Below are 14538 nucleotides of genomic sequence, written 5' to 3' on the forward strand. Positions count from 1 at the left end.
AGTGCTGTGAATATGTGACTGTGAAGTGTTCAGGTAATGGGACATCTATCTTACATGTCCTTACCCTCAAAAGGTTCAGGAAGAGGGAGTAGAAAGACTAGAAGAGCTGAGGTTGAGAAGGATGCTGAAAAAATAGTGTCTTTACCAAATCACAGCAGCTGTGGTTGCCTGCATAAGATAAGCCAGGCCCTGCTCCAATGAGAGATGTTCATAGGGCCCCATTCGTAATGCTTTTGGTAGGTATTGGCTGACCATGCTCTAGAGGATGGCTCTACAGCCATGCACACATACATAGACAGCACTAATTAGACTCAGTAAGTTAATAGAAGAAAAAGAAGAGGAAGATGAAGAGGGGGAGAAAGAAGAAGAGATAATGTAGTTGGGAGAAAGATGTATTGGAAGGATGTTTTCTAAAAGCTGGAGGGGGGTTGGTATACCTTGTATTCATGTATGAAATTACCAAAGAACACATAATAAAACCTGTTATATTCAATTTCAAACACATAAATTTAAGTAGAAATCATAAGAAGTTTTCACATAAAGCAGGTGAGTGGAGGCATACATGCACAAAAGGCAATTTTATGCTAAACTATACTCACTGGTTTATCCTTGATGGTTGGACTTGATACACACAGGTAAAGTTTTCCATCTTCTTCAATACATGCATCAATGAGAGCCTGAACAGAACTTTCATCTTGAAACAGCAGGAATGCATAGCCTGGGAAGGAAGAAACAATACAAGACTTAAATGCTTTTCTATCTTTGTCATACATAGGATAAAAAGCTTAGATTAAAATTAAGGAAGGGAAAAAGAATAGAAAATATGAAAAATTAAAACAACATTCCTACTAAAAGTTTGAACACATCAATACCTCATTTGAGTAGAATCTTTAGTAGAATATAATTTTTAGTAGAATCTTAATAGGTCACAGAAACATACACTGTGTGTGTGTATGTGTGTATGTGTGTGTGCCTGAGAGAGAGAGAGAGAGAGAGAGAGAGAGAGAGAGAGAGAGAGAGAGAGAGAGAGAGAGAGAGAGAGGCACAAAGGTCAAGGGTTAACTTGCAGGAGCTGGTTCTCCTTATTTACCACATGGGTCCAGGAGGACAGAACACTGGTTGTCAGGTATGGCAAAAGTACTAATCCTTCTCACCAGCTCTACTTGGTAGCATCTGGAAACATCTTGTAATGTGTAATTAAAATTGAATTAATAGTATATTAGGTAGAATATTTAAAAACACACTTAGAAAAATATAAATTTAACAACAAAAGCTTGTGAAGTCAAAGTAAACATTCATGAAAACGCTCCAAATTAGACAATCTGAGAATAAAATGTACTTTAATATTGGAATCTCAAGAATTACCTTTTGGTGGAAAATAAGATTTGCTCTCTGCCTTATGAGGCCAATCCACAATCAAAGGGCCAAAGCGACGGAAACTAGCTGTGATCTCATCTAATGAAAAACAACAAAAAAGTAGTATTAATTTTAGATGTTTTTTTATAATATAAAATCACTTTACTGTAATGAAGTCACAAATAAAATAGCCTGTAGCTAGAATAATGTGGACACTCAAACAAGTATGTGCCCAGTCCCCAAGTCTACCCAAGTGTCTCAGTGAGTGCCTGAGCAGTCAGAACACACATGCTCAAGCTGTAGGGCTTCACCTGGAGCTTCACATTTTCACTGTCAATCTCATTTTTATATACTTTTATATACTATACATTTTTATATACCCGACACAAAAAAAGAGAACAATGACAGGTAAAACCAGACCACAATTAGCTTTCTATCTCTCATCATGACTCATGCTCCCTCCTTCCTCATGACCTCATCACTACCCTTTTGTGTTCTCCTTTTAAAACAAATCTATCCAACAACAGTATGAACAGCTCCTGCATTGCTTCACGTACACATCACACTCAGGACTTGGCACATCTGCCTTCAACGCCTTCCTCTTCCTCTTTCTCCCTCTAGTTAGATACATAAATGAATCAACTCATCCATCCACAATCTTTTACTAACATTATGCTTTATAATTCCCAAATGCTACCATTGTTATCAGCTCAAAGCAAGGTTGCTTTCTTTTATAACTCTATATGTAGCTTCCATATTCAAGTAATCAATACTGATTCAATTATTCTCCAGTGCTGAAACTCTATCTGATCAAGAATCCCATCCAGAGCATATGTTGTATGAGAGTCACTTCTCTGAAGTGCGAGCCCTTCTTAGCTCTCTACATTCATTCTATATAGCCTTGGTTCTTAACCTGTGGGCCTTGGCCCCTTTGAGGGTCAAATAGCCCTTTCATAGAACATCTGCATATCTGATATTTATATTACATAACAGTAGCAAAATTAGTTATTAAGTGGCAATGAAAATAATTTTATGATGGGGTTATCACAACATAAGGAACTGTATTAAGGGGTCACAGCACTGGAAGGTTGAGAACCACTGTTCTATAGTATGCTGCTATAGACTAAATGTACACTCAATCTTGTAAATCTTTATGCTAAAATCAGATCCCCAATGTAAGAGAATTTAGAGGAGGAGTCTTAGGTAGTTGACTGGGTTATGGAGGTAGAAGCCTCATTAAGAGTATGCCACTTCTATCATGTGGACTTACAATGATGACTATTATAAAAAATTTGATCAGGCAAGGAGTTGCCTAATGCTTTGACCTTGAAGCTTCCCAAAATCTAGAACTATGAAAAGTTCTTGTGTTGATAAGCACTCTGGTCTATGGTATTTGCATCTAGCAGTGTCTTCATTTGGGTTTGTATTCTGCTTCCTCATGACCACTGTCATGCTATATATCCCAAACACAAATGATGCTGTGTCACATCATCATTAATTAGACACAATGATCTTGGTCACTGGCTTCTGCCTGGCTTCTCTACCAAGAAACCATTTTCCTCTCTGTATCTGACTTGCACTTTACAAGGAATACTGTGTTACTTATCAGCATCCTGCTGCATTAGTCATGGTACCTCTTAGAAGGTGCCCACTGATAGATCGGGAACCACCAGGGCTGCCAAATGTTGATGATCTGTTGCCACTGTTCCTTCTACATTTGCTCATCAATATTGCACAGTATGGAAGAGCTCTCTTTCTCTTCTAGTTGTTTATTATATCTGTCCACACTTACTTTACTTAACAAGTTAAAACATTCCAATTCCCTCTTTAATTATTTTCATATTCTATCTATCTATCTATCTATCTATCTATCTATCTATCTATCTATCTATCTATCATCCACTCACCTAACCATTCCTCCCTCTGTCTCCTTTCTCCTTTTCTGGGTGGACCAGTGGGAGCTCCAAGGATGTTCTGACCTTTCCCTGTCATTTGCACTGCCATACTTTGTGGCACAGGAAAATATTCCATATCTTGTCTTACCTCACCTCTAGAATCATGTCAACCTTTAGAATGCTTTTTTAAAAATGTAGTCTGGGTTCCTTTTAACAGCAAAAAGGAAATCCCATATGCTCTATATAATCTATATAATAGAGGGTATTCATTATTTCCAAGTCTTCTTCAGTAGACAAAGCTAGGAAATAAATGAATATACATGCAAACAAATGTGCTTATAACTATTTTTATACCTATGTATAATAAAAGTAACATATTTTGATATTTCCAACGCAACTCCAATCTTTTGTGGTTTTCCTAGCCTTATTCCTTCCTTCTCTTGTTTTAATCTCTCTCCAGCTGGGAAACATTGCAGTCTACTCTGCTCTACCAGTTCCTGCAGTACAATTTAGCTCGAATGAGATTGGCTTGCAGGAGATTGCTACTAGGCTAACTTGGGAGTTGTATGGTTCCTAAGTCACTTTTCCTGAGCAAGTTGAGTTAGATTGTGAGAGGAGAAGTAACCATAACCTGCACTAGGATGGGGAGAGCCTCTGCATGTGTGATGAGAAGCTGGAACCCTCTCAGCTCTAGTTTAAGATTAAATCAAAATGCAACAAGCAAGGCTCTCTTGCCAGAGAGGAGGAACCGGCCTTGAGGGCTCCTGCCCCCTCCCTGCCCCCACCTCAGGTGTTCACCATGTTTCCAGGACTACAAGCAGAGCAGCATTTCCACTTTCTTGCTTTAGGATCACTGTCACAGCATGCTACCTGACTTGCTTAGAGTGTCCAAGTACTAATGCTGGTTTTGTTCCTGTTTCAACTTTAAATGATCTGCTTCTCATCCTATATCCCACAGACATTCTGTAATTTTGTACTGCACAATTGTGTAGACTACAGTATTTTTCAAGCTCTGTATTCTGGGGGTGGTATGGAGAATGGAAGTGAATGAAACTAAAATTACAGCAATTTTATCAAGATATTTAACAAGCATGTTTGTTATAACTGTCAACCTTCTAGAAGTTTGATAAACTTGATCTCAGTCTAAGTGACAAATGACTAAATATTTTTCGATATTACAGACTTTTACAGAAATTGATTCTATTTTATAGAACATGAATTAGTCTATTTCCATTTCCTTGTATAGCTGGCTACTGACTCAAGTCTCAGTTCAGATAATGCTTTCTTAAAGTGAGTTTCCTTAGCCATTCAAACTAAGAAGAATCCTTGCACGTTAGACCCCATAAAACTGTTTGCTTTCCAACACTGTTCTCTGATACCTTCTCTTATGTTTACATATTTTTGATGCACTTTCCCCCATTAGAATATAGATTCTACAAACAGGGTTTCTCTATCTTATTTACTTCTATAAATAAGCTGAAGAACAGTGCCACTGTTTAAAGAATATATAAATGTTTGCTGAATGAATATATATATGTATGAATTTTTAAATCACTTTTAAGATTCTTTCTTGTAGTACAACTACAGACTACATTTTTAAGAAGTTCAAGTTTAATCTAAAATTTAAAAATTTGAAGCAATGGAAAATAGAAAAGAAATAAAAAAACAATAACAATAAAATAGGAGAAAATAAAATATGGCAGTTAAACCCATGTTGTCTACAATAGACTCCTTGGGGAATCTTCTCTGGGGTCTTCCCTCCTTCCCATTGAATTTGGCCCTCAGCTCATCCTCCTCCTTCTGCAGCTAATCTTACCATAGATGGTATCATGGTTTATTACCATAGGATGACAGGACAAGAGAACAAGCTGAGTGAGACTGAGCAGTCAGAGCCAGGTAAGACAGGGGCTGTGACAGCAAACCCTAGATACAACTTCCCCTTGGGCCACAGAGTGGCACGTGGCTCCAAATAGTCAGTCCTTTCTGAACATACCTTCATCAATATCAGGAGGCAATCCACCCACAAACACTTTGCGAGAGTATCGTTCCACTCTCTCCCCATTCTGGTGAGTGAAGCAGTGAGGTGACCCCAGACCACTATGAAGAGGTTGATCCCCACGGCCATCATCCAGGAATCCATCTTCCATCGGAAACAATGAAGACTGACCTGGAACAGAAAGCAGAACAGAAAGCTAATAGAAAAGACTCCTTGCCACTGACTATTACACACACCAAAGAAGACATGAGTTGATAGAACTGCTGCTTTTATTTGTTCACTACAGGATTACTTATGCTCTTGAATTATTATCAACTTAAGGTCTACTGCATCAGAGAGACTCTATGGTTAAACAGAGGGCTACTCAAGTATTTCCCAGGAATGCAGAAGCTTCAGGATGTGAACTGGAAGCCCTGTTAGAAGAGAGTACTCTTTTGAAACCAGTTGGCAGCAGACTGCACTGCCTTGGCAAGTGCCCCATGGCAAACTATACAAGGACATGGAATATTAAATTTAGCTATAAAATGCTGGTCACATACATTTCTTTAATGGACCAAACTATGTAGTCTCTGCACACTTTCCTAAGAATGTATTTTAAATGAGCATGTCAATTTAAATGAGCACTCATTTTAATTTACCTTAACTAATAGGATATAATCAAAGCCCACTTAATGTTGGTACCCAATTCAGCTTCTAGGCTTACAGCATTTAAGATCTGAAGGCATGCGAAAGCTGATAATCATCAGCTTACCAAGGATGCTATCTGTTTTGAAAAACTATTCTAAAAACTGAAATTCCAATCATTTGGAATACATAAGAAAGTAGAAAGACTAGAAGCACCAATGTCGGTAAGTCTCCCCATACTCACCTGACAGGAAAATAGAAATGTCTATATTATAAGCAAAGCACAAAGGCAGATAGCTGCATCTCTCAACCTTTAGCCCTGCTCAGGCTTCTATCTACTTTTAGGTGTTCTCTAAGGAATGGTTAATGGTCCTCTTGAAATGATCCCAAGTCTCTTCCTTTATTGGGATGCTCACAAGCCCTTTGGTTGCCACAGTTGTAAGTCCCATTCCCAAGCATAGACAACAACAGTGTTTCTGCCACAAATGTATCCTATATGCTATTAGTAAATCATGATTCAAAATGGCTCTACAATTGGAGAGTACTTTCTGAATGACCTTTTTTTTTTTAATCACATTTTAAGTCTAAGTGACTTTATGGTCTTATAAAATAGCAAAAGTATTACATAGAAGAAAAGTAAGTTTAGCTAGGAATGTCTAAGAAACGAGTCTCTAATATCCCAATTTTTTCCTAAAGCATTTATAGAATTACTCATTTATCCAGTTCATATTTAAAACTAAATGCATGTATCATGTTTACTTAGTAAAACAAGCTCTTGTAAGTTACTTAAGTATAAATGACTTTCCAATTAATGAGATAATTTTTAGACAAGTCTAGCCTTTAAATATTCAAATCTTTAAAAAAATTCTTAATTTCTTCTAAGGAGTTAAAAAGGCAAATCTTTAGCTATAAGTAAGCTAACTATCTAATATAGGGAATTTAAATTCACATTATCAAGCTCTTTAAGTCTCCTCAATTAGAATGTCTACATCTCCAACTACAACACAGAGACTCCATATAGGTTAAACCCAGCCACTTCCCTTCACTCCTTCCCCACAGCGATTATAATCTGGGTAAGCCCAATTCTCTCCATATAGAACCGATACATTCAAAAGTGAGAAACATTGATGTTACCTCTCCTTCGCCCATAAGTCCTTGCTGCATGTCAAATGAGAAGAAAAAACAAAACAAACAAACAAAAACAACCTTTCAAACATTGTCAAAGAATCCACTGAGATTTCATCTATGAGCTTTTGAAATGGAAAGATGGCCATATTCTTTATATTTCCTGGTCTAGGTATCAAAAATCAAGAAATTAGATGGTGGTGGTCATGCATTTTTAAAAAGAACTTCAAAGACACTATAAATCTTTACTAAACCTCACTTGTTTTAAAGAAAACCATTGGCTATAGTCAGCATCCAAGAACCAAGATAATATGAAGCTAAGGCTGTGTGTGACATGATCTACACCAAGTGCCACTATGTTCATTATATCTTCTCTCAGATTTCTATGCTAACAATTTAGTAAACATATCAATATTGAATTCATGACTTTTCACCATTACAGAATACATATTTACAGTATTTTTATGTTCATTCCAAATAGAAGAAGATCATAACTAATGAAAATTTTAGGCAATTTATATATTGGCCTCAGTCAAATAAACAAATGACTCACGACCAACAAAAAGAAACTTTCTACCCAGTCCCAAATGTTCAAAACTGAAAGTTTGGGATTCTCTCATCAAGTCAGTTGCAGTTCAAAGGAAGAGAAAAGGTAATTAATTGAATCCACAAGAAACAGCATCAACTTTAGACCAAGAATATCTGAGGAAATGTGCTCTCCCTGAAATAAACTGGCACTGAAGGCTTATCCCGTTCTAGGGCCTTGGCACGCTTCAATAATTCCTCACCCTGTGGTCTTGCTAAGCACAGTGAATCAAACAATCTAAAGCTTTGACCTCAAGGAACTAGTGATCACATATGCCACAGGGTCACATAGAATTTGTAATGATAATGAACTATGCCTATGGCTACAGATCTCTCTTTACTCACTTTCATTTTCCATGGTTTCATTTGCCAATGGTACATCTCAATTTGAAAATATCAAATGGAAAAAAAATCCAGAAATACAATTGATGATAAGTTCTGAGTAGCATTATGCAAGCTGGTATGAATCATCTCTTTGTCCAATGTGTTTCTGTTCTGTGCTACCTGCCTGTTAGTCACTTCTGAGATATTTTGAGAGAGAGTATATTTATATAACCTCTATTATACAGTACATTTAAATTATTTTTCATTATTGTTGTTAATCTCTTACATACCTCATCTATAATTAAACTTCATTATAGGTGTGTGTGTGTGTGTGAATGTATGCATGTATGTATGTATGTATAGGAGAAAACACAGTATATAATACAACCATTAACCTTAGATGTCTCTGGGAACATAGCTTTACGGGTTATATAGCACATGCAACAGGGACAGAAGAGGAAAAAATGTCTTGAAGTAAAGTGGGTGGCAGGGATGGAACCTAGGTGGGATCTTAAAGAAAACCTGGAGGAGTATTAGGATTGCCATGCACAGGCAAGGGTGCTGCCATGTTCAGGCAAGGAATGTAGCATGAGTAAGGCCTGGCTGGGGACTGGGTTTGAATAGAACACTGAGGCAGACCCTTCAGATGTAACTCTAAAAACTGCCAGGACGTTCACTTCTAATCTTCTAGACTCAATACAAATCAGTTTAACTCAGAAGTACCAGGCAAATATTTTGCAAAATAAAATTAGTTTTCATACAAAAATACCTTTCTACATAGCACTGTAGTCCACTGAACTGCTGGGGTGAATGGCCTACAACAGCACTGAGACTTTCCTCCAGGAAAGTTTGATGGGTGCTCATTTTGGCAACGTCAAGGCTAGGAGGTCATGAGCTACTCTCCAACTTACCAGACAGGGGTTAGAAAGACAAGTGACATCACAAAAGTGGGAGTCTGCCTGAGAACATTCTATTTAGATAACCACTTTAAAGACAAAGCAGTTTGAGAAAAGAATGACTTGGGAATCTGAGTTCTATCTTTAAAATTAGGTTGATACTATATCCATTCCTGGGAAAACAGATATTTCTTTAAAAGAATGGCTTTTAAAAGCTACAAAGACAACAAGAAAACTCACATGGTTCTCATTAAAAAAAAAAATCAATAAAACCCAAAACCTTCATGAGTAGTAAGAACTCCAGATAAATAACTAAACTAAAGTATCCACAAAATCTTCACATGTGAATATTTAATTTATATACCACAAAATTAAGTAGTTAATGTGCAGGCATTTATGGTCAAGTTCTGGGATTAATGTTTGAAAGCTAATCAGACACCTTTTTTTCATATTAAGGGAAAAGTAGGCTGTAGGCTATATTTACAACTATACGAACTTAAAAAAAAAATCAAACAAAATTAGTGTAAACTAGTACTGAAAACTAATGACATTTGGAACTCAAAAATGAGAATGTACTTTTTTTTATTTCGACTTATATTTTGTACATGTGTGCATGTGAATTTTGACATATGACATATATGGAAAAGTAAGTAAACTGTACTTGATGAACATGCCTATAAAACCAGATCCATATAGTAACTGGATGCTAAATGTTGCCTCTTTACATAGATAAATAGCTAATGCTTCTTCCTCACTGACTCCAAGTCATGTCTGGAACACACATTGTGAAATACTTTCCTGGGGAAAATGTCACACAGATGTCTAACCTTATGATACAAAGTCTAACATATTTGATGTTTTGCAAACACTGAGTTAAGTGACAAGGGGGAACGTTCACAATGACAAACATGTTTTGGGAAAGTTCTCATTAAGTCAGCTGAAGTACTCTCTGCTAAGAATTTTCTTTTCCCCAAATTACTAAGGGGCTGACTGGTATGATTTTTTTTAGACACATGCTTGTATTGCTAAGTAAAAGCCTTCCCAGTCTCCATTAGAGTATAAATGAATGCTATTTGTGTGTCTCTACTTTTACTTTTATTGGGATTTGGGATTATAGAGTTGTTACTGCTTTAATGTTCAGAATTAACAAGAGTCAAGAATGGTAAAGCATGCTTGAAAAATTGTGGTCATAAATGTCCAACTTCTGGATCCATATTATTAATCTATTAATTAGTGCTTCATTTCTAAAGCACCTCTACAGGACTGCTTACAAATGGTTTTCATATAAAACTTATATTCAGTCAAATTTCCTCTAGTAAAATATTCCATTAGTCTGTGGGATAGAATTGCAAAAAAGGTACAGAATAATTGGTTTCTCTCTCTCTGCATGCCTTTCATTATAAAGCTGAGTTACTATCTGCTTCTTAATAAGCACCCTTTTATCCTCACTTGAAAGTATCCATTCTAGAATATATTTATGAAAAGAAAACATCCATTATGTGACCCTTTTAACATATACAAGTCTTACTGTATATATATGCCAGCACACACACACACGCATACATACACACAAAGATAAAATTCAAAGATCTGAAGCTTATAGTTATTAATCTGTTAACACTATGTCTACATCCAGTCCAACAAAGTTGCAAAAATTATACTTTAAGTGATTTTACAATTACAATCTAATTCAATAAATTCACTGTCAAAATTAATTTACACAGATAGCTAGTAATTTCCTATGTCACATTAGTTTCTTGGGACAGTAGCAGTCAAAGCTATACATTTTACAGCCTCCCTTTTCTGATAAGATTTCTGCCCACATTTCAGGCAAATAATCTTCCTGCTTCATTCTAAAAACCTATCATTAAGAGACATGTCTTTGACAGCCTTTACAAGATGGGTCTCAACACTCCTTCTCTGGAACATGTGAAGGCTTGATGCTTCTAAATGAACAGACATTATTAGAGGAAAGAACTATACAAGTGAGTCCAATCCCTAACACTCTGTTGTTGGTGTGGATTTCCTTGTGCTCAAAATTTATCTTTCAAACAGTTAATTCTAAAGGCTAAAATAGAGGAGAATAGAGAATTGAAAATTAAAATTAAAGGAAAAATGATAGAACACAAAAGGACAGACTTCTCTTTTTTAGCAGTGGTAGTAACTATTGGTTCTCTTTGACAAAATTAATCTTCAACACAGGGATGAGGACAACTAATCTTTCAGACAACATTTAACTTAGCGCTTATTCTCTAAGTCAGAGAAAAAAGCTTACTGCTAAGTCTGCTCATGTTTAGCACTTCTACTTAACCGAGAAACTAAGTTTCAAGCTTATGTTTCTGAACCATAAAATGTATGTGTTTATTACATAAAAATTTACTAGTAAAGACATTCACTGTGGGTTGAAATTTTCCCACACCCACATTTCTACACTGAAGTCTTACCTTGAAGGACTTTAGAATATGATGGCTTTTGGAGATATGGTCTTTAAAGAGATAAAGTTAAGTGAGGGCATTTGGTGACCTCATCCTACATGACCTCTGTCCTTCTAAGAAGAAAGCAGGATGCCGATGTATAAAAAGGTAGACCATGTAAGGAGAAACCATCTGCATACCAAGAATATGTCTCAGAGAAATAACTACTGAGCATTCCTTGATGTCAGACTTCTAGTCTCTAAACCCCCCACAAAATGACTTTTAGCCTCCACAAGTGTGGGGAATAACTAATGTTTAAGTCATATAAGTCTGTGTACTTATTACTGACCCTCAGCAAGCTAATACACTAACATGGCACTCAAAAAGTAGCTAGAAAGCTTGGGTTTTTAAATTCATTTAAACCCATGAATTCCCTCCAGGAAAAAAAAAAAAAACCTTCTATAATTAACACAGAAGCAAGGTGTGTAATAATATTCTGTAACAATATTACTGAGGTTTTAATTATTATTGGTTGAATTACACTAGCTTATCTTTGAAAAGTCACCAGTTCCTGAAGGTCACTTGATAGTATGAAAATTAGTTTAAAGCAAGGCAAAACAAGAAGTCATGGGATCTATGGATGAGTGAGCTCTTTTAGCATTGTGCATACAAATTCCAATGTTATTCACCCCAAACTGGAAAAGGATTCTGTCCCTCTTCTTTTTATTTTGTTAGGATTAAACCCATTACCCATCTAAAGTTCTGAGATTGCTTGACATTTTCAAAACAAGTAACATAATAAAAATCAGTGAAAATTAGAATGTTTGCATTGAAATGTGCAAAAGGAGGGGGTAAGTAGCTCTTATTTCCAATCCAAACAAAAGGGAAAGGCTCTGACTACTGACACTTGTGAGATAATGCTCTGGAAGATGTAGAAATACAGTGTTTCATAGACAGAATCACTTCCCATGGTTTTAAAAGTCAGAATAAACTATGATGGCTCCCTGCAGCATGTCTAGGCTTGGTGATAAGGTGACATGATATCAGGCTTTTATCATCCCTTTTGAAAGACAGTGGAAAGTTGAGGGAGCTACATTTAAAAGTAGTGGTTGCTAATCATTGGCACCAACAGCAGACGCCTCAGAAGGCAATTATCTGCTCTGGTGCTTTCTTAAGATGGCTGCGGCTAAGGATGGATGTGGCTTAGAAACTGCTGCTGGAAACGGGCAGCGGCTCCACTTAGGGATTCCTAAAACAGTGTTTGTGGAAGATGTAGATTTTTTCATGAAACAGTCTGGGAAAGAGACTGCAGATAAAGTGTTAAAGAAGCTGGATGAACAATACCATAAGTTTATGGAATTCAACCTTGCTCAAAAAAATAATAATAATAAGAGGCTAAAAGGTCAGATTCCTGAAATTAAACAGACTTTGGGAATTCTGAAACACATGCAGAAGAAAAAAAGAGTCCAATTCAATGGAGACCTGATTCTTACTGCCAGATAACCTGTACTGCAAAGCTTCAGTTCCTCCTACTGATAAAGTGAGCCTGTGGCTGGGGCTAATGTAATGCTTGAATATGATATTGATGAAGCTCAGGCATTGTTGGAAAAGAATTTATCAACTGCCACAAAAAAAAAAAAAATCTTGATTCTCTTGAAGAAGACCTTGACTTTCTTTGAGATCAGTTTACTACCACAGAAGTCAATATGGCCAGGGTTTATAACTGGAATGTTAAATGAAGAAACAAAGATGATTCTACCTAGAATAAAGCATAAAACTGGCAATTGAAAATGTGATTCAGGTTTCCAAACATGTTAAATAAGCCAAGGTTTAAAGATTGGTCTAACTTTCACTGATTTTTTTTCACAGCAAGATTAAATTTTAAAAACACCATTTTATTTATTTATGAAAAGAGTTACTTTCAAATATTTTATGAAATTAAGAATATTTTTTCATATTTCCCTAAAATATAATGCTGCTTTTGTTTTATTTTATCTGTTATAAGACAACTCCTAACTGAAATGGCCAAGAATCGTGAGGAATGCTATGGAAGCTGCTGAATGCTGGGCACCAGAGAAGTTTTCTTTTTCTTTAGTGATTGATGTTACTCTCACTTGATGTGGTAAACCTTTTAGAGGCAGGAAAGACAGACAGTTCTAATATTTGTAAGCTTGTTCTTCTTTAGTACTTAAAAGACATTATTATCTTTTGTGGCTGTTTTGTTCTGTAAATGGGTTTTCATGCATTTCTGCCTAACCAGTAGCTTTTATAATACTCTGAACTTTTCAGAAAATTGTTATTTGCTTTCCTACACAGTATGAGGGCTATTGACATACATAACATTTTGATCCCAAGTAAGTATAGTATGTCTGCAATGACAGTATAAGGGAGACTTGATCAATGTGAGAAAGCACTACCCATTCAAAACTGTAAGCTAAGCTAATTTTATATTATGTAACAGTTTTCTAAGGCATCTTGAACAGGAATAGTAACATAAATATAAATCTGCATTACTTGAAAAAAGTTGTAAGCTTTTTTTATTCATGATAAAATTTACATAGGATGGATATAATCTCTGGAAAGTCATTGGTACTGACTGTGGTAAAAGTACTTGGTGATATAGATTCTGGTAAAAACACATGCATGTTATTCCATCTCTGCGTAGTAAAAAGTATACTTGTACAATGTTTTGTACTTGTATTTCATGTTATTAAAACAGTGATGATCAAAAAAAGTAGCGGTTTGTGTTATTTATCTCAATAGCAAACAAACAAAACCCCGTGTTTACCCCAGGCAGATTTTACAGATTCATTTTAAATCCCTTGTTGTTGTTGCTCCCGTTTGTAAAATTTTAGTGTTATTATTCTTAGCTTAAAAAATGAATGATTTTAGTTTGACTTCATATGTGTTTGGTATGATGATAAGTGATTTAGCTATATTTATTTAATCTTCAACCCTGCGAGAAGGGAGGTTTCTGTAATTCTGAATTTTTCTTCATTAAGCACATTTACTTCCATATGTCAGATTTCCAAAATAAATACATCCAAAACCTAAGAACAAAGCTACCAATGCACCAGTGTTGTAAGATCAGTTTATTATAGAAGTAGTCTATTCACAACAGTGTTTCATAGACATGGCTGAAGGAATAGCCAACGCCTACACCTAAATCAGTGTGCTGGAGGTCTCACTGTCCTTTACTAAAAGCCTCTGATTTAAGCCTCTTTTAAAAATATTTTACTTTATATTTTAACTTTATGAATTATCTCTCCTGGCCCCACTTAAACAATCTTCTAGTATATTTGACTTTAATACTGGAGAATGAA

General features: G+C 35.9%; 1 protein-coding gene and 1 pseudogene across 3 annotated transcripts in view; one reads left to right on the forward strand and one right to left on the reverse strand.

Annotated features, from left to right (window-relative positions):
- Cpeb4 (cytoplasmic polyadenylation element binding protein 4) overlaps positions 1-14538 on the reverse strand; it is a 64386-nt gene that overhangs the window by 9599 nt on the left and 40249 nt on the right. For 2 of the 3 annotated variants that reach the window (XM_029483795.2, XM_021178511.2), the window contains 3 exons: positions 5245-5418; positions 1366-1455; positions 600-718 (listed from right to left, as the gene is read on the reverse strand). In XM_029483795.2, the coding sequence (XP_029339655.1) occupies positions 600-718; positions 1366-1455; positions 5245-5418 (383 nt within the window). Of the gene's footprint in view, positions 1-599; positions 719-1365; positions 1456-5244; positions 5419-7005; positions 7030-14538 lie in introns of all 3 variants that reach the window. The other variant, XM_029483793.2, reaches the window with a different exon arrangement.
- LOC110306352 (prefoldin subunit 3 pseudogene) lies at positions 12392-12990 on the forward strand (annotated as a pseudogene).

Source organism: Mus caroli, unplaced genomic scaffold (assembly GCF_978045245.1).
Source record: "Mus caroli unplaced genomic scaffold, Mus_caroli_1 scaffold_13, whole genome shotgun sequence".
In the NCBI taxonomy this organism is placed as follows: domain Eukaryota; kingdom Metazoa; phylum Chordata; class Mammalia; order Rodentia; family Muridae; genus Mus; species Mus caroli.